Raw genomic sequence first — 26,874 nt, 5'->3', positions numbered from 1 at the left:
TTGGAAACAGCAGCGTGAGGAATTGACTCAGTGCAAAAAGACAACTAAAGCTTACTGCTCATTTTTTATTTTTTGTTACAAGCCGTGTTTCGTTAAAGCCTATTTATTTTTGTTACAAGCCGTGTTTTGTTAAAGCCTGTGTAAAGTTAATTTCTTTCAATGTACAGGTAGGCACCTGCGGCTTATAGACATGTGCGGCTTATTTATGTTCAAAATATATATATTTTTTAATTCAGTGGGTGCGGCTTATATTAAGGTGCGCTTAATAGTCCAGAAATTACGGTAATATAATATTATATGTTTGAAGAGTAGTCTCACTTGTCTTATGAGAAAGAATGCTAGGACATTTCAGAGAGCATGAGAGAGAGAGAGAGAGAGAGAGGGAGGACATCTTCAGGACATCCAAGTTCAAGGAGAAGAGATATTTGTGGTGTAATACTGCTGTTATACTGCCCCCTTCAGGATTTGGGACTTCAACCACACAGAAGAGGGTTTTATTTTGTAATACCCTGACAAGATGTACTGTCTCTCGTACACCATGTCCTCAGTGAGCAGGGATTTACCATAATGTGAGATTTAAATTCTTATTAACTCTTTCTCTCTCTCTCCTGTCTCGCTCCCCCTTTCACTCCCCCTCTCTTTCCCCCCTCTCCCCTCTCTATGTCCCCCTCGCTCTCTCGTTCTCTCCCCCCCCCCCCACCACCAGGCATTGTCGTACCTGGGTCTGGACGTGACGGAGGAGAAGAGGAGGAAGCTGAGACAAAGTCTTATCACTGACCCACAGGGAACCGTGTCCTACGGAGGTATACTGTATCCATAGCTACCACACACCTACTGTCTCCATAGCTACCACACACCTACTGTCTCCATAGCTACCACACACCTACTGTCTCCATAGCTACCACACACCTACTGTCTCCATAGCTACCACACACCTACTGTCTCCATAGCTACCACACACCTACTGTCTCCATAGCTACCACACACCTACTGTATCCATAGCTACCACACACCTACTGTATCCATAGCTACCACACACCTACTGTATCCATAGCTACCACACACCTACTGTATCCATAGCTACCACACACCTACTGTATCCATAGCTACCACACACCTACTGTCTCCATAGCTACCACACACCTACTGTATCCATAGCTACCACACACCTACTGTATCCATAGCTACCACACACCTACTGTATCCATAGCTACCACACACCTACTGTATCCATAGCTACCACACACCTACTGTATCCATAGCTACCACACACCTACTGTATCCATAGCTACCACACACCTACTGTCTCCATAGCTACCACACACCTACTGTATCCATAGCTATCACACACCTACTGTATCCATAGCTACCACACACCTACTGTATCCATAGCTACCACACACCTACTGTATCCATAGCTACCACACACCTACTGTATCCATAGCTACCACACACCTACTGTATCCATAGCTACCACACACCTACTGTATCCATAGCTACCACACACCTACTGTATCCATAGCTACCACACACCTACTGTATCCATAGCTACCACACACCTACTGTATCCATAGCTACCACACAACTACTGTATCCATAGCTACCACACATCTACTGTATCCATAGCTACCACACACCTACTGTATCCATAGCTACCACACACCTACTGTATCCATAGCTACCACACACCTACTGTATCCATAGCTACCACACACCTACTCTCTCCATAGCTACCACACACCTACTGTCTCCATAGCTACCACACACCTACTGTCACCATAGCTACCACACACCTACTGTCTCCATAGCTACCACACACTTACTGTCTCCATAGCTACCACACACCTACTGTCACCATAGCTACCACACACCTACTGTCTCCATAGCTACCACACACTTACTGTCACCATAGCTACCACACACCTACTGTCACCATAACTACCACACACTTACTGTCACCATAGCTACCACACACCTACTGTATCCATAGCTACCACACACCTACTGTATCCATAGCTACCACACACCTACTGTCTCCATAGCTACCACACACCTACTGTATCCATAGCTACCACACACCTACTGTATCCATAGCTACCACACACCTACTGTATCCATAGCTACCACACACCTACTGTATCCATAGCTACCACACAACTACTGTATCCATAGCTACCACACATCTACTGTATCCATAGCTACCACACACCTACTGTATCCATAGCTACCACACACCTACTGTATCCATAGCTACCACACACCTACTGTATCCATAGCTACCACACACCTACTGTATCCATAGCTACCACACACCTACTGTCTCCATAGCTACCACACACCTACTCTCTCCATAGCTACCACACACCTACTGTCTCCATAGCTACCACACACTTACTGTCTCCATAGCTACCACACACCAACTGTCACCATAGCTACCACACACTTACTGTCTCCATAGCTACCACACACACCTACTGTCTCCATAGCTACCACACACACCTACTGTCTCCATAGCTACCACACACCTACTGTCACCATAGCTACCACACACTTACTGTCACCATAGCTACCACTGACCCACAGGGAACCGTGTCCTACAGAGGTATATTGTCATCATAGTTAACAGGGCTCGGGGTCAATTCAAATCAAATCAAATTTTATTGGTCGCGTACGCATATTTAGTAGGTGTTATTGTGGTGGTAGCTAAATGCTTTTATTCCTAGCTCCAACCGTGCAGTAATATCTAACAATAAACAACAATACACACAAATCTAAAAGTAAATTAATGGAATTAAGAAATATATAAATATTAGGAAGAGAAATGTCTGAGAATAAATATATATATACAGTATTTCTTCAGCCTCCTGAGTTTGAAGAGGCGCTGTTACGCCTTCTTCACCACACTGTCTGTGTGGGTGGACCATTTCAGATTGTCAGTGATGTGTACGCCGAGGAACTTGAAGCTTTTCACATTTTGATCTGCTGCCCCATCGATGTCAATGCGGGTGTGTTCCCTCTGCCGTTTCCTGAAGTCCAGATCAGCTCCTTCTTTTTCCTCCCTGTAGGCTGTCTCGTTGTTGTTTGTAATTAGGCCTACCACTGTTGTGTCGTCTAGTACAGGATGGGGCTGAGTACACACCCTTGTATTGAGGATCAGCGTAGTGGAGGTGTTGTTGCCTACCTTCACCACCTGGGGGGCGGCCCATCAGGAAGTCCAGGACCCAGTTGCACAGTGCGAGGTTCAGACCAAGGGCCCGAGCTTCATGATGAGCTTGGAGGGTACTATGGTGTTGAAGGCTGAGCTGTAGTCAACGAACAGCATTCTCACATAGGTATTCCTCTTATCCAGATGAGATAGGGCATTGTGCAGTGCGAATGGCGATTGCATCATCCGTGGTTCTATTTGGACGGTATGCAAATTGCAGTGGGTCTAGGGTGTCAGGTAAGTGGAGGTGATATGGTCCTTAACTGGCCTCTCAAAGCACTTCATGATCACAGAACTGAGTGCTACGGGGCGATAGACATTTAGTGAAGTTACCTTCGCTTTCTTGAGTACAGGAACAAGGGTGGACATCTTGAAGCAAGTGGGGACAGCAGACTGGGATAGGGAGAGATTGAATATGTCCGTAAACACTCCAGCCAGCTGGTCTGTGCCTGCTCTGAGGACACGGCTAGCCTGCGAGGGTTAACACGCTTAAACGTCTTATTCACTTCGGCCACGGAGAACGAGAGCCCAGAGTCCTCGGGAGCGGCCTGTGTCGGTGGCGCTGTGTTATCCTCAAAGCTGGCGAAGAAGGTGTTTAGCTTGTCCGGGAGCAAGATGTCGGTGTCGGTGACGTGGCTGGTTTTCCCTTTGTAATCCATAATTGTCTGGAGTCCCTGCACATATGTCTCGTGTCTGAGCTGTTGAATTGCCTTTGTCTCTGTACTGATGTTTTGCCTGTTTGTTTGCCTTACGGAGGGCATAACTGGACTGTTTGTATTCAACCATATTCCCAGTCACCTTGCCGAGGTTAAATGCAGTGATTCACACTTTCAGTTTTGCGTGAATGCTGCCATCTGTCCACGGTTATTGGTTTGGATAGGTTTTAATTGTAACAGTGGGAACAACATCCCCTATACACTTCCTGATAAACTCAGTCACCGTGTCTGTATATACATCAATGTTATTCTCAGAGGCAACCCGGAACATATCTTGGTCCGCGTGATCAAAACAATCTTGAAGCATGGATTCCGATTGGTCAGACCAGCGTTGAATATACCTTAGCACCAGTACTTCCTGTTTGAGTTTCTGCGTATAGGAAGGTAGGAACAGAAGGGAGTTGTGATCTGATTTGCCGGAGGGAGGGCGGGGGAGGGCCTTGTAGCCATCCCGGAAGGGAGAGTAACAATGGTCCAGAGTTTTTGAAGCATTAGTACTACAGGTAATGTGTTGATAGAACTTGGGAAGCGTTTTCCCAGCTACAATAAATACGGCCTCAGGATATGTGGTTTCCATTTTGCACAAAGTCCAGTGTAGTTCCTTGAGCGCCATCGTGGTAACGGCTTGAGGGGGAATATACACGGCTGTGACGATGACCGAAGATAATTCTCTCGGGAGGTAATGATTGTGAGGAATTCTAGGTCGGGTGAACAAAAGGTTCTTGAGTTCCTGTACGTTACCACAATCACACCGTGAGTAGTTAATCATGAAACATACACCTCCACCTTTCTTCTTCTTCCCAGAGAGTTCTTTATTTGTATCTGCACGATGTACTGAGAACCGAGCTGGCTGTATGGACGGGGACAGTATATCTGGAGAGAGCCATGATTCCGTGAAACAGAGTACGTTACAGTAGCTGATGTCTGTCTGGAGGAGATCCTCGCCCTGAGCTCGTCTACTTTATTGTCCAGGGACTGAACATTATGTAGTAATATACTAGGAAGCAGTGGATGGTGTGCATGCCTCCTAAATCAAACTAAAAGTCCACTCCGAATACCTCTTTTCCACCGGCAGCATCTTGGAGCAGTCTCTGGGATAAGTTAAATCACCTTGGGGGTTATGAACAAAGGATCCAAATCAGGAAAGTCTCATTTCTGGTCGAAATGTTGGTGAGTTACCGCCGCTCTGATATCCAAAAGTTATTTCCGGTTGTATGTAATCACACAAAAAAAAAAAACGTTCTGAGCTAAATAAAACGCACAAAAAAAACGAATACTGCAAAGTTGCTTAGGTGCTAGAAAAAGAGCAGCCATGTCTGTCGACGCCATCCATTTCAATTCAGTCAATTCAGGGGGTAAACAAAATTTCTACACAATAAGAAGTCTCATAGAGAAGCATTGAGGAAACTTGAACTGAATTAAAATGGACTTGACCCCAACCCATCCCAGTCACACCAATATCCCTTTAACCTGTTCAGACATAGTCTGTGTCCTCGATGGCTCCCTATTCACAAGCTACTACATAGGGAATAGGGGTTCTGATTGGCTCCTTGTGTTTTATACAGAGTATAACTCTTCTTTTGCGTTTGTTGTCGCCGGGCAGACTTCGTTGAGGCCACACGCAACGTCTACCAAGAGAATCTGGAGGAGGCGGGACTAGGGCAGAAAGAGTTCATGTTCTCCTATCACGAAGCAGCTAGCTTGATGGACACCTCTGCCTTCCACTCCCCGGTAAGAAAACAACATTGACTTGTGCTTCTTGTTTCAAGGTACTGGGTGTATTAAGTTCTTGTTATGGAGTCCTTGAGGCTCCTCCTGACTTTGAGGCTTGTGTGACTTTGTGAAGTTTGAGTTAGTGAAGAGGATTTACAGACCATGTTTCTTAGAGGAGATTTACCCCCTGCAGCAGCACAAGGGAATCATCAAAGATGTCTTTAAGAGCTTCATTGTGACGGTCCCTGTCACACACACGCACGCATGCACACACACATACATACATACACACACACACACACACACAGACTTTGAGAGCTGCCTTCCTCTAAAACTTCCATTGTAATGTTCCCTGTCAGATGAAGGGTGTGCTTCTCACATCATTGTATGCATGAGTGTGTGTGTGCATGGGTTTGTGTACACGTACAGTGCGTAGCTCCAGTCTAACGTTATTGCTGTGTTGTGTATCAGACCTTTGATTCAGAATGCTCCTACAGTAGTGAAGAACTGGAACACTTTCAGACGGAGGTAAAACAGCTGCAGAACCAGATTAAACAACTCAAGGTGAACTCACACTCCTGTCCAAACATCACATCTCTGTGTCAGTGTGTGTGTGTGTGTGTGTGTGTGTGTGTGTGTGTGTGTGTGTGTGTGTGTGTGTGTGTGTGTGTGTGTGTGTGTGTGTGTGTGTGTGTGTGTGTGTGTGTGAGAGAGAGAGAGAGAGTGCTGTGAATATCACATTCAATTACATCAAACTTTATTAACACTCATTTTCACATATCCACTGCAACTGATAGTGTTATAACCACTTTGTGGGTTTGTGTACACGTACAGTGCATAGTTCCAGTCTAATAGCTTTTCTCAACATAATTAATAACTTTTTAATTTATAACAAAATATAATGTCAATGTAATAAATCATACTGAAATGAAATGTTGAACAAATAACATAATGTATATTTATAATTATACTGAAAAAAAATATAAACGCAACATGTAAAGTGTTGGTCCCGTGTTTCATGAGCTGAAATAAAAGATCCCAGAAATGTTCTATATGCACAAAAAGCTTATTTCCCTCAAATTGTGAACAAATTTGTTTACGTCCCTGTTAGTGAGCATTTCTCCTTTGCTAATATGATCCATCCACCTGACAGGTGTGGCATATCAACAAGCTGATTAAACAGCATGATCTTTAAACAGGTGCACCTTGGACTGCGGACAGTAAAAGGCCACTCTAAAATGTGCAGTTTTGTCATACAACACAATGCCACAAATGTCTCTAGTTTTGAGGGAGCGTGCAATTGGCATGCTGACTACAGGAATGTCCACCAGAGCTGTTGCCAGATAATTTAATGTTAATTTATCTACCATAAGCCGCTTCCAACATTGTTTTAGAGAATTTGGCAGTACGTTTAACCTCACAACCGCAGACCATGATTAACCACGCCAGCCTAGGACCTCCACATCAGGCTTCTTCACCTGCGGGATCGTCTGAGACCAGCCACCCGGACAACTGATGAAACTGTGGGTTTGCACAACCGAAGAATTTCTGCACAAACGGTCAGAAACCGTCTTAGGGAAGCTCATCTGCGTCGTCCTCGCCAGGGTCTTGACCTGACTGCAGTTCGGCGTTGTAACTGACTTCAGTGGGCAAATGTTCCCCTTCGATGGTCACTGGCACGCTGGAGAAGTGTGCTCTTCACCGATGAATCCCAGTTTCAACTGTACCGGGCAGATGGCAGACAGCGTGTATGGTGTCGTGTGGGCGAGCGGTTTACTGATGTCAACGTTGTGAGCAGAGTGCCCCATGGTGGAGGTGGGGTTATGGTGTGGGCAGGCATAAGCTACAGACAACAAACACAATTGCATTTTATTGATGGCAATTTGAATGCACAGAGATACTGAGATGAGATCCCATTGTCGTGTCATTCATCCGCCACCATCAACTCATGTTTCCGCATGATAATGTATGGCCCCATGTCACAAGGATCTGTATACAATTCCTGGAAGCTGAAAAAAAACTGTTCTTCCATTACCCATTGAGCATGTTTGGGATGCTCTGGCTCGACATGTATGACAGCGTGTTCCAGTTCCCGCCAATATCCATCAACTTCACACAGCCATTGAAGAGGAGTGGGACAACATTCCACAGGCCATAATCAACAGCCTGATCAACTCTATGTGAAGGAGATGTGTTGCGCTGCATGAGGCAAATGGTCACACCAAATACTGACTTTTTTTTTTAAAGGTATCTCTGACCAACACATGCATATCTGTATTCCCAGTCATGTGAAATCCATATATTAGGGCCATTGAATTTATTTAAATTGACTGATTTCCTTATATGAACTGCAACTCAGGAACATTTTTGAAATTGTTGCCTGTTGCATTTATATTTTTGTTTAGTGTTAGTTGTTATTTCGCAACAATCCTCATTTTCATACACCATGTACAGTATATGTACACTTATAAACTGGGTGGTTCGAGCCCTGAATGCTGATTGGCTGAAATGACAGAACATTTGTTTTTACTGTTCTAATTACTTTGGTAACCAGATTATAATAGCAATAAGGTACCTCTGGGGTTTATGGTGTATGGTATCCAGCCCTTAACTGTTGTAAACTCAGCAAAAAAAGAAACGTCCCTTTTCCAGGACCCTGTCTTTCAAAGATAATTCGTAAAAATCCAAATAACTTCACAGATCTTCATTGTAAAAGGTTTAAACACTGCTTGTTCAATGAACCATAAACAATTAATGAACATGCACCTGTGGAACGGTCGTTAAGACACTAACAGCTTACAGACGGTAGGCAATTAAGGTCACAGTTATGAAAACTTAGAACACTAAAGAGGCCTTTCTACTGACTCTGAAAAACACCAAAAGAAGATGCCCAGGGTCCCTGCTCATCTGCGTGAATGTGCCTTAGGCATGCTGCAAGGAGGCAGGAGGACTGCAGATGTGGCCAGGGCAAAAAATTGCTATGTCCGTACTGTGAGACGCTTAAGACAGCGCTACAGGGAGACAGGACAGACAGCTGATTGTCCTTGCAGTGGCAGACCACGTGTAACAACACCTGCACAGGATCGGTACATCCGAACATCACACCTGCGGGACAGGTACAGGATGGCAACAACAACTGACCGAGTTACACCAGGAACGCACAATCCCTCCATCAGTGCTCAGACTGTCCGCAATAGGCTGAGAGAGGCTGGACTGAGGGCTTGTAGGCCTGTTGTAAGGCAGGTCCTCACCAGACATTACCGGCAACAACGTCGCTTACGGGCACAAACCCACCGTCGCTGGACCAGACAAGACTGGCAAAAAGTGCTCTTCACTGACGAGTCGCGGTTTTGTCTCACCGGGGTTGATGGTCGGATTCGCTTTTATCACCGAAGGAATGAGCGTTACACTGAGGCCTGCACTCTGGAGCGGGATCGATTTGGAGGTGGAGGGTCCGTCATGGTCTGGGGCGGTGTGTCACAGCATCATCGGACTGAGCTTGTTGTCATTGCAGGCAATCTCAATGCTGTGTGTTACAGGGAAGACATCCTCCTCCCTCATGTGGTACCCTTCCTGCAGGCTCATCCTGACATGACCCTCCAGCATGACAATGACACCAGCCATACTGCTCGTTCTGTGCGTGATTTCCTGCAAGACAGGAATGCCAGTGTTCTGCCATGGCCAGCGAAGAGCCCGGATCTCAGTCCCATTGAGCACGTCTCGGACCTGTTGGATCGGAGGGCTAGGGCCATTCCCCCCAGAAATGTCCAGGAACTTGCAGGTGCCTTGGTGGAAGAGTGGGGTAACATCTTACAGCAAAAACGGGAAAATCTGGTGCAGTCCATGAGGAGGAGTTGTATTGCAGTACTTAATGCAGCTGGTGGCCACACCAGATACTGACTGTTACTTTTCATTTTGACCCCCCCTTTGTTCAGGGACACATTATTCCATTTCTGTTAGTCACATGTCTGTGGAACTTGTTCAGTTTATGTCTCAGTTGTTGAATCTTGTTATGTTCATACAAATATTTACACATGTTAAGTTTGCTGAAAAGGTACGCAGTTGACAGTGAGAGGACGTTTCTTTTTTTGCTGAGTTTATATTGACCACACCCCCTCGGGCCTTATTGCTTAAATATACAATGTTACTATGCTACTATTTTACAAAGTTACAATGTGCAATGTGTATCAGAGTAACATGGAATTGACTTCAACTTTGTTCACAGTCCATTCACAGTCAACCTGCTGGTTTTCCTACACTACCCCAGGTCAGTCAACCTGATGGTTTCCCTACACTACCCCAGGTCAGTCAACCTGATGGTTTTCCTACACTACCCCAGATCAGTCAACCTGCTGGTTTTCCTACACTACCCCAGATCAGTCAACCTGATGGTTTTCCTACACTACCCCAGGTCAGTCAACCTGCTGGTTTCCCTACACTACCCCAGATCAGTCAACCTGCTGGTTTCCCTACACTACCCCAGATCAGTCAACCTGATGGTTTCCCTACACTACCCCAGGTCAGTCAACCTGATGGTTTCCCTACACTACCCCAGGTCAGTCAACCTGATGGTTTCCCTACACTACCCCAGATCAGTCAACCTGATGGTTTCCCTACACTACCCCAGGTCAGTCAACCTGATGGTTTTCCTACACTACCCCAGATCAGTCAACCTGCTGGTTTCCCTACACTACCCCAGGACACAGAGCACAGCAAGTCGACCCTGGAGGAGGAGCTACACAGCACCTCAGAGGTGAGTGACAACCAGACTCAGCTGATCACAATGCTTAAGAATAGGTTGATGAAGCAGTATTATATTGTATTTAGTATATCCCACCGTATCCCACCGTATCCCACCGTATCCCACCGTATCCCAGCGAATCCCATTATATCCCATAGTATCCCACCGTATCCCACCGTATCCCACCGTATCCCACCGTATCCCACCGTATCCCACCGTAACCCACCGTATCCCACCGTATCCCACCGTATCCCATCGTATCCCACCGTATCCCACCGTATCCCACCGTATCCCACCGTAACCCACCGTATCCCACCGTATCCCACCGTATCCCACAGTATCCCACCGTATCCCACCGTATCCCACGGTATCCCACCGTAACCCACCGTATCCCACCGTATCCCACCGTATCCCACCGTATCCCACCGTATCCCACCGTATCCCATAGTATCCCACCGTATCCCACCGTATCCCACCGTATCCCACAGTATCCCACCGTATCCCACCGTATCCCACCGTATCCCACGGTATCCCACCGTATCCCACCGTATCCCACCGTATCCCATAGTATCCCACCGTATCCCACCGTATCCCATCATATCTTATTCTATCTTATCCTATAGTATCCTATCGTATCCTATCCTATCTTATCGTATTCTATCTTATCCTATAGTATCCTATCCTATCTTATATTATTCTATCTTATCCTATAGTATCCTATCCTATCTTATATTATTCTATCTTATCCTATAGTATCCTATCCTATCTTATCTAATTCTATCTTATTCTATCTTATCCTATAGTATCCTATCCTATCTTATCGTATTCTATCTTATCCTATAGTATCCTATCCTATCTTATCGTATTCTATCTTATTCTATCTTATCCTATAGTATCCTATCCTATCTTATATTATTCTATCTTATCCTATAGTATCCTATCATATCCTATCCTATCTTATATTATTCTATCTTATCCTATAGTATCCTATCCTATCTTATCTAATTCTATCTTATTCTATCTTATCCTATAGTATCCTATCATATCCTATCCTATCTTATCTTATTCTATCTTATCCTATCATATCTTATCTTATCTTATTCTATCTTATCTTATCCTATCCTATCTTATCTTATCATATCTTATCCTATCGTATCTTGTCCTATCTTTGCCAGGCATAGTTGTATTAACACACTCTCATTCTTGCTCTTTTTCCTTCCCTCCCTCCCTCCCTCCCTCCCTCCCTCCCTCCCTCCCTCCCTCCATCAGAAAGCGTGTGCGACGGTGGAGGGGAACAGTCGTCTGAAGACTCGTCTGCAGGTAATATTTATCCTCTAATAAACCCCTAAACAAGACAAGAGACTTCACCCCCACAGCTGCTCCATGGTCTCTCTGTGTACAGTATGTGTACTCATGTAAATGTCTGCAGTACGGCTGCCCCACCCGGCTCCAACCTCTATGTGTATAGTATGTGTCCCAAGTTGAATTTCTGTTAGAAATGGGAAGTTGAATTTCTGTTAGACCTTGGGTACTTCTTCATCTTCTTCTTCTTCTTCTACCCCTGCAGGTAGCGGAGGCGGTGCAGAGAGACAGACAGAGTAACAGTGCAGAGCAGGACTATGAAGAGGTCATTACACTGCTAGAGGCTGAGATCAAAGACCTGAAGAACCAGCTGGCGGACAAGAAACAGAAGGGTCTGGAAGCTACTAAGGTAGACTTAAAACCAATTTATGGAAGAAAAGACTAGTGTCGTCTGGGTGAGCCTCAGACACAAGTGATGACAAAGCAGACAGAAAGATGTGTAGGTTGGTTGCAGTGGAGGGCAGCAGACCTCTCCATTTCTGAAACACTCCAAACAATTGTTTGTGACCCAGCAGGACAACACTAGTCTTTTCTACCATAAATCACTGTGACCCAGCAGGACAACACTAGTCTTTTCTACCATAAATCACTGTGACCCAGCAGGACAACACTAGTCAGGAGGATGTGATGGAGTTAAACAGGAAGTGATTCGGTGTGTTGTACCCCAGGAAGATGTGATGGAGTTAAACAGGAAGTGATTCTGTGTGTTGTGCCCCAGAAGGATGTGATCGAGTTAAACAGGAAGTGATTGTGTGTGTTATACTCCAGGAAGATGTGATGGAGTTAAACAGGAAGTTGTCGATGATTGACTGTCAGCTGAGGAAGTCTGAGCTGAGCAGAAGACACCTGGAGATCTCCAACAAGAAACTACTGGGATTCGCACAGGTACACTACACCTGTAACACACCTGTGACTCACCCCCGACACACCTTTACAACAACACTTCCTGTCCACCTCTCATACAACTAACTACTGGTCTTCACACAGGTAACATTACACCTGTAACACAGTAACATACATTTACAACAACACTTCCTGTCCACCTCTCATACAACTAACTACTGGGCTTCACACGGGTAACATTACACCTGTAACACAGTAACATACAGTTACAACAACACTTCCTGTCCACCTCTCATACAACTAACTACTGGGCTTCATACAGGTAACATTACATCTGTAACACACCTTTACAACATCACTTCCTGTCCACCTCTCATACAACTAACTCCTGGGCTTCACACAGGTAACATTACACCTGTAACACAGTAACATACCTTTACATCATCACTTCCTGTCCACCTCTCATACAACTAACTACTGGGCTTCATACAGGTAACATTACACCTGTAACACAGTAACATACCTTTACAACATCACTTCCTGTCCACCTCTCATACAACTAACTACTGGGCTTCATACAGGTAACATTACACCTGTAACACAGTAACATACCTTTACAACATCACTTCCTGTCCACCTCTCATACAACTAACTACTGGGCTTCATACAGGTAACATTACACCTGTAACACAGTAACACACCTTTACAACATCACTTCCTGTCCACCTCTCATACAACTAACTACTGGGCTTCATACAGGTAACATTACACCTGTAACACACCTTTACAATAACACTACCTGTCCACCTCTCATACAACTAACTACTGGGCTTCACACAGGTAACATTACACCTGTAACACACCTTTACAATAACACTACCTGTCCACCTCTCATACAACTAACTACTGGGCTTCACACAGGTAACATTACACCTGTAACACACCTTTACAATAACACTACCTGTCCACCTCTCATACAACTAACTACTGGGCTTCACACAGGTAACATTACACCTGTAACACACCTTTACAATAACACTACCTGTCCACCTCTCATACAACTAACTACTGGGCTTCATACAGGTAACATTACACCTGTAACACACCTTTACAACATCACTTCCTGTCCACCTCTCAACTGTAAGCACAGTCACACAGGTTCTGTAACACACCTACCTGTGAGCCCTAGCTGACGCCTCTCTGGTCATGCTCTGTTATGTTCTGAACCTGTACTGCCACCTAGTGGTTCAACACTACTTTCTAGTTTTATGTATGTGGATTTCTGTGCTAACTGACTGACTGGCTGGCTAACTGTCCGACTGGCTGACTGGCTGAATGTGTTTATTTCTCAGAATGTTCACAAAGTGCTCACCACCCCCAGCTTGTTTGGAATGGAAAATGGGTAAGTGCTTATCTTCTAAATGTAACTCCTTTATGACAATTCTTCAAATGTTTGTTCATTCTGACAGTCTGTTGATATGACCGGAGGGTTTGGGTGTGTGTGTGTGTGTGAACGTGTGTATGTGTGCTTCCTTGTACTAATAGGAGTAACAGGACCTCTCCAGCCACAGACAGTCCAGAGACCCCCTCTCCCATCCCAGACCCAGCCTGCCAGTTAGCTGCAGAGGCCAGGGAGCTGGTGGAGGGGGTCAGATCCCTGAGCAGCACCGATGATACAGCCCCTCTCAGTGACTCAGAGGGGGGTGAACCACCTGACCCAGCAATGGACCCTAACCGGGCAACACAGTAAGTATGTATGATCAGCACTTCCTTCCACTCACAACCCATCTGTATCTAGATGGAATATGGCCTCTGAGTATTTGATAGCCATTGTCTTCCCTCTCCTCTCTCCTCTCTCCTCCTCTCTTCCCTTATCTCCCTCAGCCCTCATAGCTCGCGGGCTCAGACATCTCCTACAAAAGTTCCAGCCAAAGACAAGCGCCACCAGTAGAGAACGTTACAAGGACGTCATAGAGAGCGTTTTAGAGAACGTTACAAGAAGAACGTGGCTGGGGACTAGGCTCAGAAGAACACTGTGCTTGGCTGACTACCTTTACCTAAAAACTACCAACAACCCTTTAAAAGACAGACAGACAGAGAGACAGACAAATTGAGAGAGACAACCAGACAGACAGAGAGAGAGAGAGAGAGAGAGAGACAACCAGACAGACAGAGAGAGAGACAACCAGACAGACTGTGTGTAGGATGCTATCCAGTGTGCATAAAAAATAATACTTACAACTCTTTAATAATGAACTACTGTCATTAGTTGAGGCTTCAGTCAGTGTTCTGGGATTGCTTTACCGATTAACCGCAAAATGTTGTAGTTTATCTGTTTTCTAATACAGCTCTATGTGTACTTACATTTCTCTGTTGATATTTAGCATTTGTCAGAATGTGAACGAAGGGAAGATTCTCAACTGGGAGTGACTGGGAAGGATAGCAGGTTTTGAGGTGAAATGACAGAGACTTGTAGATGCAGTTCAGTTTGTTCCTAAGAGCTTGCCGTAGCCAATTAGACAGCGCTACAAAGCCAAGGCGCTACTGTTGGGTTTGTAGATGTACAGATGTACAGCATGAGCTATGATGATGATGATGATGATGCACTGAACCTTTCTATCCCTGAGTTCATGTCCTATTTCCTTGTATCCTATTTCCTTGTATCCTTCCTGACCACTGAAATCTGGAGAGACCGGATAGTTACATTCAAATTGCCGGTATGACATTGATTGCTCGTCAAATTGGTTCCATCCGTTTATTTTTGGGATCAGCGGTCCTCAAGGATACAAAGAGAGATGAAGACGTTTGTGTTCGTTATCTGACAGAGGACAGAAATGTGTATTTTTGCTCACAACCCTTCCCAGAGGTGAGGAGAAGAAGCCAGGCTAGGGCATTAGAACCTAGCCCTAGCTGTCTCTAGCCACAGCTGTATCGCCATGGGTACAGTAAGTGCCCTGTATGTGTATACTTCAGAGAGAGAGAGAGGATAACATGGACAATGTACCCTGATCCAAAGCGTCTCATCCTGATGACATCATGTCACCATGGTGATGACTCTGTGTACAGAAACTGTTTGTCCCTCATACTGAAGTGCTCTGATGAACTGTCTTGTCTGTTTTGAAGATGATTTTGTACTGGAAAAGCCAATTTTCTGTTACGGATACCGAAGAAGAGGAAGAAGCTTTAGGACCTGCACGAGCTATCATGGCGACGCAGAGACGTCTGTCTTTGCTGTTATTATAAAACCTTGTAAATCTTTCAGCTGAAAGAAATATTGCACTCTCCTTTGATGTCCTTCTCCACATCTTCTGACTGACGCAGACACACACACACACACACACACACACACAAATAATTCCGCTGGACCAAGCCAGAGCTTACTATAGTATGTCTGTGTCAATTGAAGCTCGTTCAAGGCTTTGTCTATGAGGATTCCTTCCTTCCTTACTGTTGAGTTCTGTGAATACTTACTACTTACTTCCATAGCAACAGCTGTGTGGAGGTTCCGTTCCATAACCCACAGTTTGTTGGCTTGTCCTCTGAGATTGAGGTTATGTCACCAAGACAATAAAAAAACGAATGGAAAAAAACAACAACAATGGCCTTTTAGCAGTGGCTGTGTCTCGATAGTCATAACTAGCTCCCTTTCCTTGTGTACTTTCCTTGTGTCCTTTTCCTTCATGATCAGTGATCTGGAACGGAGTGATACTGTAGGTAAAAAAGCAATATGGTGGAAAGCCATCCAATCCTTTCACCTGTTAGAGGTCCTGGAGGAAAGGAGATGAGGGGAGGAGACAAGGAAAGGAAGTAATGAAAGAGTATTGAGACCCAGCCGGTGTCTATCAACTCAAAACACCTGATACTTCCTTAGTGCTAATGAAGGAAAGGAGACAAGGAAGGAAGCCAATGATGAATATTGAGACACAACGCAAAGCAGTGTATCTCAACTCGAAACACCATCCATAGCATAATCATCAGTACCATACTATCACTGCATGGTTCTGGTTCTGACAACCTGTCGTTCAACATCCAACTATGGAATCAAATGTTTGGTTTCAGGAATGTAGAGGAAAAACAGTTAAAAAAAACAGTTATACTGTCTTGTTTAAATGAATAAGTTGTATGATAACGATGCCTGTGTGGTGGGATATATGGCCTGCGTCCCAATAATCTCTCCTTTCTCCCCAAGTGTGCACTCGTTCACTTTCCTTTATGGATTTCAAAGGAAATGACTGGAATATGGAACTCCCTCTAGAGTCCAGCCCATGCCAACACCAATCCAATTATTTTACATTTGTATGGAGTAGTGAACGAGTGCACACTTCAGGAAAGAAAGGGAGACTATTGGGACACAAGCCAAGGAGATCTGTACAACAGGAGGTCATCTAACATTAATCAGACATACCCTAGCCGACTAAATGTGTCAGATGTATTTTGTTTATATTGTTAAATGCACATGCTTTTCAAAAATAACTGACATGTAGTCCTGTAATTGAACTAGATTGCATCTTATGTGTGGCCTCCAAACTTTCTTTTACTGTTTTTAATAAAGGATTAACCTCGAATACATCTGTGTACCTGTAGTTTCCTACTATATATTTCTACATATTCAATACCAGCCTACTTACAACAGGGGAGTAATCAAGGTTCAGGTGAAGTAAGGTGAATGTACATTTCAATTCAACAATGTTATATATTTTCAATGTGGACTATTCTTGTTGCAGTCTTGAGTTTTCTGAATTGACCCCAACCCTGTTAGTAATACTGGGTTTATACGTAGTACCTCTAAATGCTTGTGTAAACTAGCAGCCGCCCAAAAGCTTGTGCCAGTCACAACACTACACACATCTGTGGGATCGTCTGGTTCTCCTCCATCATAACAGACTGAATATCATCTGGTTCTCCTCCATCATAACAGACTAAATATCATCTGGTTCTCCTCTCCATCATAACAGACTGAATATCATCTGGTTCTCCTCTCCATCATAACAGAATAAATATCATCTGGTTCTCCTCTCCATCATAACAGACTAAAGATCATCTGGTTCTCCTCTCCATCATAACAGACTAAATATCATCTGGTTCTCCTCTCCATCATAACAGACTAAATATCATCTGGTTCTCCTCTCCATCATAACAGAATAAAGATCATCTGGTTCTCCTCTCCATCATAACAGAATAAAGATCATCTGGTTCTCCTCCATCATAACAGACTAAAGATCATCTGGTTCTCCTCTCCATCATAACAGACTAAATATCATCTGGTTCTCCTCCATCATAACAGACTAAAGATCATCTGGTTCTCCTCTCCATCATAACAGACTAAATATCATCTGGTTCTCCTCTCCATCATAACAGACTAAATATCATCTGGTTCTCCTCTCCATCATAACAGACTAAATATCATCTGGTTCTCCTCTCCATCATAACAGACTAAATATCATCTGGTTCTCCTCCATCATAACAGACTAAATATCATCTGGTTCTCCTCTCCATCATAACAGACTAAATATCATCTGGTTCTCCTCTCCATCATAACAGACTAAATATCATCTGGTTCTCCTCCATCATAACAGACTAAATATCATCTGGTTCTCCTCTCCATCATAACAGACTAAATATCATCTGGTTCTCCTCCATCATAACAGACTAAAGATCATCTGGTTCTCCTCTCCATCATAACAGACTAAATATCATCTGGTTCTCCTCTCCATCATAACAGACTAAATATCATCTGGTTCTCCTCTCCATCATAACAGACTAAATATCATCTGGTTCTCCTCTCCATCATAACAGACTAAATATCATCTGGTTCTCCTCCATCATAACAGACTAAATATCATCTGGTTCTCCTCTCCATCATAACAGACTAAATATCATCTGGTTCTCCTCTCCATCATAACAGACTAAATATCATCTGGTTCTCCTCCATCATAACAGACTAAATATCTGGTTCTCCTCTCCATCATAACAGACTAAATATCATCTGGTTCTCCTCCATCATAACAGAGTAAATATCATCTGGTTCTCCTCCATCATAACAGACTAAATATCATCTGGTTCTCCTCCATCATAACAGACTAAAGATCATCTGGTTCTCCTCTCCATCATAACAGACTAAATATCATCTGGTTCTCCTCTCCATCATAACAGACTAAATATCATCTGGTTCTCCTCCATCATAACAGACTAAATATCATCTGGTTCTCCTCCATCATAACAGACTAAATATCATCTGGTTCTCCTCTCCATCATAACAGACTAAATATCGTCTGGTTCTCCTCTCCATCATAACAGACTAAAGATCGTCTGGTTCTCCTCTCCATCATAACAGACTAAATATCATCTGGTTCTCCTCTCCATCATAACAGACTAAATATCATCTGGTTCTCCTCTCCATCATAACAGACTAAATATCATCTGGTTCTCCTCCATCATAACAGACTAAAGATCATCTGGTTCTCCTCTCCATCATAACAGACTAAAGATCATCTGGTTCTCCTCCATCATAACAGACTAAAGATCATCTGGTTCTCCTCCATCATAACAGACTAAATATCGTCTGGTTCTCCTCTCCATCATAACAGACTAAATATCATCTGGTTCTCCTCCATCATAACAGACTAAATATCGTCTGGTTCTCCTCTCCATCATAACAGACTAAATATCATCTGGTTCTCCTCCATCATAACAGACTAAATATCATCTGGTTCTCCTCTCCATCATAACAGACTGAAGATCATCTGGTTCTCCTCCATCATAACAGACTAAAGATCATCTGGTTCTCCTCTCCATCATAACAGACTAAATATCATCTGGTTCTCCTCCATCATAACAGACTAAAGATCATCTGGTTCTCCTCTCCATCATAACAGACTAAATATCATCTGGTTCTCCTCTCCATCATAACAGACTAAATATCATCTGGTTCTCCTCTCCATCATAACAGACTAAATATCATCTGGTTCTCCTCCATCATAACAGACTAAAGATCATCTGGTTCTCCTCCATCATAACAGACTGAAGATCATCTGGTTCTCCTCCATCATAACAGACTAAAGATCATCTGGTTCTCCTCTCCATCATAACAGACTAAATATCATCTGGTTCTCCTCTCCATCATAACAGACTAAATATCATCTGGTTCTCCTCTCCATCATAACAGAATAAAGATCATCTGGTTCTCCTCTCCATCATAACAGACTAAATATCATCTGGTTCTCCTCCATCATAACAGACTAAATATCATCTGGTTCTCCTCCATCATAACAGACTAAAGATCATCTGGTTCTCCTCTCCATCATAACAGACTGAAGATCATCTGGTTCTCCTCTCCATCATAACAGACTAAAGATCATCTGGTTCTCCTCTCCATCATAACAGACTGAAGATCATCTGGTTCTCCTCTCCATCATAACAGACTAAAGATCATCTGGTTCTCCTCTCCATCATAACAGACTAAAGATCATCTGGTTCTCCTCTCCATCATAACAGACTAAATATCATCTGGTTCTCCTCCATCATAACAGACTAAATATCATCTGGTTCTCCTCTCCATCATAACAGACTAAATATCGTCTGGTTCTCCTCCATCATAACAGACTAAATATCATCTGGTTCTCCTCTCCATCATAACAGACTAAATATCATCTGGTTCTCCTCTCCATCATAACAGACTAAATATCATCTGGTTCTCCTCTCCATCATAACAGACTAAATATCATCTGGTTCTCCTCCATCATAACAGACTAAATATCATCTGGTTCTCCTCTCCATCATAACAGACTAAATATCATCTGGTTCTCCTCTCCATCATAACAGACTAAATATAATCTGGTTCTCCTCTCCATCATAACAGACTAAATATCATCTGGTTCTCCTCCATCATAACAGACTAAATATCATCTGGTTCTCCTCTCCATCATAACAGACTAAATATCGTCTGGTTCTCCTCCATCATAACAGACTAAATATCATCTGGTTCTCCTCCATCATAACAGACTAAATATCGTCTGGTTCTCCTCTCTATCATAACAGACTAAATATCATCTGGTTCTCCTCTCCATCATAACAGACTAAAGATCGTCTGGTTCTCCTCCATCATAACAGACTAAATATCATCTGGTTCTCCTCTCCATCATAACAGACTAAATATCATCTGGTTCTCCTCTCCATCATAACAGACTAAAGATCATCTGGTTCTCCTCTCCATCATAACAGACTAAATATCATCTGGTTCTCCTCTCCATCATAACAGACTAAAGATCATCTGGTTCTCCTCCATCATAACAGACTAAAGATCTGGTTCTCCTCTCCATCATAACAGACTAAATATCGTCTGGTTCTCCTCTCCATCATAACAGACTGAAGATCTGGTTCTCCTCCATCATAACAGACTAAAGATCATCTGGTTCTCCTCTCCATCATAACAGACTAAATATCATCTGGTTCTCCTCCATCATAACAGACTAAAGATCGTCTGGTTCTCCTCCATCATAACAGACTAAAGATCATCTGGTTCTCCTCTCCATCATAACAGACTAAAGATCATCTGGTTCTCCTCTCCATCATAACAGACTAAATATCATCTGGTTCTCCTCTCCATCATAACAGACTGAAGATCATCTGGTTCTCCTCTCCATCATAACAGACTAAATATCATCTGGTTCTCCTCTCCATCATAACAGACTGAAGATCATCTGGTTCTCCTCTCCATCATAACAGACTAAATATCATCTGGTTCTCCTCCATCATAACAGACTAAATATCATCTGGTTCTCCTCCATCATATCAGACTAAATATCATCTGGTTCTCCTCCATCATAACAGACTAAAGATCATCTGGTTCTCCTCTCCATCATAACAGACTAAAGATCATCTGGTTCTCCTCTCCATCATAACAGACTGAAGATCATCTGGTTCTCCTCTCCATCATAACAGACTAAATATCATCTGGTTCTCCTCCATCATAACAGACTAAATATCATCTGGTTCTCCTCCATCATAACAGACTAAATATCATCTGGTTCTCCTCCATCATAACAGACTGAAGATCATCTGGTTCTCCTCCATCATAACAGACTGAAGATCATCTGGTTCTCCTCTCCATCATAACAGACTGAAGATCATCTGGTTCTCCTCCATCATAACAGACTAAAGATCATCTGGTTCTCCTCCATCATAACAGACTAAATATCGTCTGGTTCTCCTCTCCATCATAACATGTCATCATTATACATTTCTAAGAAAACATGAAAACAAAAGACTGGAAAAATAACTGTTTATAAGAACTTTATTCCATTTTTTGTTCCTTCCAAATGATTCACAAAAAAATCTTGAGCGTTTTACAGGAGTGACATGTAGTTCTCATCTTGTACACATGATGGCGTCTCAGTCCTAGCCTAATAGTTCCAGGAAGTGAGAGATTTGAAGGACATATGAAGATTTTTTGTTGCTCCTTAATCTATACCATATACAGGATATATATTAGCTATTTGGAATGTAAGCAAATTACTTTCATCCATTGTTTACAGGCCATTCATTTTATTCCATCGTCCAGTTACATTTATAACAACTGTATTTTGAGAACCTATCACTTATTTCACAAGAAACTTTGATACCCGTTCATCTTTAGGCAGGCGAGATGGTGTCCACCTTCACCTCCTTTTCTTTCACCTTGGAGGAGGAGCCCCACTTGTTCCAGGCCTCAGGGAGAAAAGGGATCTTCTCCAGTCTAGAGAGGTAGATGATGGGCTGGATACTGCTGCTGATGTTAATGAAGGCGTACCCCACCGGCTGCACCAGGCAGCGGAACGTATCCAGAGGGTAGTGGTCCTGGAAGGGGATATCAGAACACTCAACTGCTGTGCAAATAATATAATAGGATTTCTCTTTGTTCATCTGGCAATATCACTGAGGACAGTGCTACTGTAGGGTTGCAACGTTCTGGTGACTTTCCCAACATTCTCAGGTTTTCCAGAAATCCTTGTTGGAGTATTCTGGGTTTCCTGTTTATTCCCTTCCTGTTCCAGGAATCTTCCAACCAGGATTTCTAGCAAATGTGGGAATTTGGGGAAAGTTACTGGAACTGTTCAAACCTGTAGACAAGCCATCTAGGAATGTATCTTTATACATCAGGCAACATCATTAAGGACAACCATAGAAATAGAATCACTAGAACTGGCTTCCTCATTTAAGTCAATGGGTCAATGAGTCAATGGGAGTCAAGTCAATGGGTCAATGAGTCAATGAGAGTCAAGTCAATGGGTCAATGAGTCAACGGGAGTCAAGTCAATGGGTCAATGAGTCAACGGGAGTCAAGTCAATGGGTTAATGAGTCAATGGGAGTCAAGTCAATGGGTCAATGAGTCAATGAGAGTCAAGTCAATGGGTCTGTGATTCTATGAGAGTCAAGTCAATGGGTCAATGAGTCAATGAGAGTCAAGTCAATGGGTTAATGAGTCAGTGAGAGTCAAGTCAATGGGTCTGTGATTCTATCTATTCTATTTCGATGGACAATGCCCCCACCCAGGTCATCACCTGAAAAGGGAACAGAGCCACCGGCGGCAAGTAGTTGAACACGATGATGGACAGGACCGACATCACCATCTTGAAGGCTTTCTTCTTCATGGGGTGCATGTCGTCCTTCCCGGAGCCGCGGGACCTCTTCAGGGCCACCAGGATGGCCCCGTTACACAACACCATCCAGCCAAACGTTGCCAGGATTGTCGGTGTAAAGACCTGAGGGTAGCAGAAGTGGATATTTAGCAAAGAAATATGTAAATGCACCTTTTTAGCCATGTTTTTATTTTGTGTTTTTACCTTTAACTTTTTGTTTTAGTTGTTTTTATTAATTAATATATGCTATTTATTTATTATGTTATACTGTGAAGTGCCTTGTATTGCTACTTTTGTCCAATATGTGCGATACAACAAAGTGGGATTTATTGATTAATCTATTGATTGATTGCTTGATTAATCTATTGATGAATTGATTGATTGATCTATGGATTGACCTTCTCGAAGTTGTGCAGGCCCCAGATGGTCTTGGCGGAGGCGTAGGTGAAGGTCAGCCCCAGGACCACCGCCGAGAGAGACACCATGTACTTGGTGTCCTTCAGCTGGCCGTAGGAAAGAGGGAAGAGGACCGCCACAAACCGATCCAAACAGATACAGGACTGGACCGCTGGTGTCCTGGAGGAGAAGAAAGTGGAGAAAAAGGAGGAGGAGAAGGAGGAGGAGGTGGAGGAAGAGGAGGAGAATAGGAAGGAGGAGGAGGAGGAGGAGGAGGAGAATAGGAAGGAGGAGGAGGAGGAGAATAGGAAGGAGGAGGAGGAGGAGAATAGGAAGGAGGAGAATAGGAAGGAGGAAGAGGAGGAAGAGGAGGAGGAGAATAGGAAGGAGGAAGAGGAGGAGGAGGAGGAGAATAGGAAGGAGGAAGAGGAGGAGGATAGGAAGGAGGAGGTGGAGGTGGAGAAAAACAAGTTTACTTATTGTCAAATGTCACAGATTTTTTGGATGCACAGTCATTTTGGATGCAACCTCTACGACATATGTTCCCTACATAGTGTACTTCTTTTGACCAGGGCCCATAGGGGTGTCCATATGGGTGTCCATGGTGTGTCTCCATGGGGGGTCCATAGGGGTGTCCATGGGGGTGTCCATAGGGGTGTCCATGGGGGGTCTCCATGGGGGGTCTCCATGGGGGGTCCATAGGGCTGTCTATAGGGGTGTCCATGGGGGTGTCCATAGGGGTGTCCGTATGGGTGTCCATGGGGGTGTCCATGGGGTGTCTATAGGGGTGTCCATGGGGGGGTCCATGGGGTATCCACAGGGGTGTCCATGGGGGTTGCCATAGGGGTGTCCATAGGGGTGTCTATAGGGGTGTCCATGGGGGGGTCCATGGGGGTGTCCATGGGGGTGTCCATATGGGTGTCCATATGGGTGTCCATGGGGGGTCTCCATGGGGGGTCCATAGGGGTGTCTATGGGGGTGTCCATGGGGGTGTCCATAGGGGTGTCCGTGGGGTGTCCATGGGGGTGTCCATAGGGGTGTACATAGGGGTGTCCATAGGGGTGTCCATATGAGTGTCTATAGGGGTGTCTATAGGGGTGTCTATAGGGGCGTCCATAGGGGTGTCCATAGGGATCTGGTCAAAAGTAGTATGCTATGTAACAGGGTACAATTTCAGACGCTGAAATTCTCCTTTATCCTATAGCCCTGCACCTTGACGCCGAAGGAGAACATGAGAGCGGACCAGACATCCTTGCTGTGCCAGTAGTAGAGGTTCAGATAGCTGAAGGGGACCATGATGCCTAAGTAAGCGTCCATGAAGGCCAGACAGCCCAGGAAGATGTCTGAGGAGGACGGCTCCTTGCGGTTACGGAGCAGAATCACCATGACTAACACAAGGCAAGACAACAATGTTATTAGCTAGTTTCATAGTCCATCAGAGACAGAAATTCGTTTTTTTTCTCTGCTCCCGACACCCAAAATATAAACACACTGAAAGGAGTATAGGGTCAGGGGTCAATACCCTGAAGTTATGTAAATGTAAACACACTGGAAGTAGTATAGGGTCAGGGGTCAATACCCTGGAGTTATGTAAATGTAAACACACTGGAAGGAGTATAGGGTCAGGGGTCAATACCCTGGAGTTATGTAAATGTAAACACACTGGAAGGAGTATAGGGTCAGGATTCAATACCCTGGAGTTATGTAAATGTAAACACACTGGAAGGAGTATAGGGTCAGGGGTCAATACCCTGGAGTTATGTAAATGTAAACACACTGGAAGGAGTATAGGGTCAGGGGTCAATACCCTGGAGTTATGTAAATGTAAACACACTGGAAGGAGTATAGGGTCAGGGGTCAATACCCTGGAGTTATGTAAATGTAAACACACTGGAAGGAGTATAGGGTCAGGGGTCAATACCCTGGAGTTATGTAAATGTAAACACACTGGAAGGAGTATAGGGTCAGGGGTCAATACCCTGGAGTTATGTAAATGTAAACACACTGGAAGGAGTATAGGGTCAGGGGTCAATAACCTGGAGTTATGTAAATGTAAACACACTGGAAGGAGTATAGGGTCAGGGGTCAATACCCTGGAGTTATGTAAAGATTAAGAGCCTTGCTGAAAGACACAATGGTACAAGATAGTTCCTGGGATTGGAATCAGCAACCATACGGCTACTGGTGGACTGCTCTTACCTCTGTAACCTCCGGGCTACCTACCTAAGATGTTAGCGGGGAGTCCCAGGAACACGTTGAAGGTCTGAACAGAAAGGTCGAAGAGGATCCCTGACACGTTCTCCTCGCACCCATCAAACACACTGAAGGGTTTGACCGTAGCGTTGGTCATGAGGTCAGTAACAGTACTGTTGTTCATGGGGTTGAGAGTAGTGGGGAGGCTGGTGGTGTTGAGTGATGAATATAGAACGAGAGGATCCTCCATGGTTTACTTTACACACCGCAGAGGTCAGAGGTCAGATTAAACAAGACTGATGGAGATAAAAAAAAAGATGAATAAAAGTGGGGAAAAAAGTGACTTAAAGATGAACAGACACTTATTAATGAATGTATTTATGAATTGATCTAGTATATACATAATACATTATTACTACATGCTGCTGCTCCAGTTTCAACTGTTCTGCCTGCGGCTATGGAACCCTGACCTGTTCACCGGACGTGCTTGTTGCTCCCTCGACAACTACAATGATTATTATTATTTGACCATGCTGGTCATTTATGAACATTTTAACATCTTGACCATGTTCTGTTATAATATTCACCCAGTACAGCCAGAAGAGGACTTGCCACCCCTCATAGCCTGGTTCCTCTCTACCCAGCACAGCCAGAAGAGGACTGGCCACCCCTCATAGCCTGGTTCCTCTCTAGGTTTCTTCCTAGGTTTTTGGCCTTTCTAGGGAGTTTTTCCTAGGGAGTTTTTCCTAGCCACCGTGCCTCTTTCACATGCATTGCTTGCTGTTTGGGGTTTTAGGCTGGGTTTTTGTACAGCACTTTGAGATTTCAGCTGATGTACGAAGGGCTATATAAATAAATTTGATTTGATTTGATTTGATACTAAGGGTTAAATTGGACAGGTACGGTGAGCAACCATGGTCTGTCACTAATAGATATACAGATTGGCAGTTAAAAGTAAATCGTCATGAATAATCAACGTAAAGCATAAATTATTCATCAAATGTCCGTAGTAAAATCTAATTTAGATGGGTGTAAAAATGTTAATCTCCAAAGTCCTAGTTTAACCTTATAGTGAGGAACTGACCCAC

The 26,874-nt window shown here is 43.9% G+C and overlaps 2 protein-coding genes across 2 annotated transcripts in view; one reads left to right on the top strand and one right to left on the bottom strand.

The window, feature by feature from the left end:
* The window catches only part of LOC115208495 (syntaxin-binding protein 4), a 96,412-nt gene extending 79,265 nt beyond the window's left edge, over positions 1-17,147 (top strand). The window contains exons 13-23 of the mRNA XM_029776600.1: positions 707-803; positions 5,525-5,652; positions 6,106-6,198; positions 9,974-10,261; positions 10,334-10,387; positions 11,645-11,695; positions 11,943-12,086; positions 12,506-12,622; positions 13,933-13,982; positions 14,126-14,326; positions 14,465-17,147. Of these exons, the coding sequence (XP_029632460.1) occupies positions 707-803; positions 5,525-5,652; positions 6,106-6,198; positions 9,974-10,261; positions 10,334-10,387; positions 11,645-11,695; positions 11,943-12,086; positions 12,506-12,622; positions 13,933-13,982; positions 14,126-14,326; positions 14,465-14,531 (1,290 nt within the window). The 3' untranslated portion in view covers positions 14,532-17,147. The remainder of the gene's footprint in view (positions 1-706; positions 804-5,524; positions 5,653-6,105; positions 6,199-9,973; positions 10,262-10,333; positions 10,388-11,644; positions 11,696-11,942; positions 12,087-12,505; positions 12,623-13,932; positions 13,983-14,125; positions 14,327-14,464) is intronic.
* A 4,709-nt stretch (positions 17,148-21,856) lies between these two features.
* Positions 21,857-24,365, bottom strand: LOC115199806 (uncharacterized). Its single transcript, XM_029762300.1, has 4 exons — positions 24,163-24,365; positions 23,596-23,773; positions 23,120-23,320; positions 21,857-22,414 (listed from the first exon to the last, which is right to left on the bottom strand). The coding sequence occupies exons 1-4, from the start codon at positions 24,363-24,365 to the stop codon at positions 22,211-22,213; spliced, it is 786 nt and encodes a 261-aa protein (XP_029618160.1). The 3' UTR covers positions 21,857-22,210.
* Between the last annotated feature and the right edge of the window lie 2,509 nt (positions 24,366-26,874).

This window comes from Salmo trutta, chromosome 1 (genome assembly GCF_901001165.1).
Source record: "Salmo trutta chromosome 1, fSalTru1.1, whole genome shotgun sequence".
In the NCBI taxonomy this organism is placed as follows: Eukaryota; Metazoa; Chordata; class Actinopteri; order Salmoniformes; family Salmonidae; genus Salmo; species Salmo trutta.
This window is presented reverse-complemented; position numbering and strand designations above follow the sequence as displayed.

Bases quoted from the DNA above. Each gene is read 5' to 3' on its own strand.
- LOC115199806 (XM_029762300.1), bottom strand. From the start codon at position 24,365: ATGGACACCCCCATGGACACCCATACGGACACCCCTATGGACACCCCC. The intron at 23,774-24,162 runs GTCAAAAGAAGT...CTTCTCCTCCAG, and splicing joins GGACACCCCTATGGGCCCTG to GACACCAGCGGTCCAGTCCT. The intron at 22,415-23,119 runs GTGATGACCTGG...ATCCCCTTCCAG, and splicing joins TGGCTCTGTTCCCTTTTCAG to GACCACTACCCTCTGGATAC.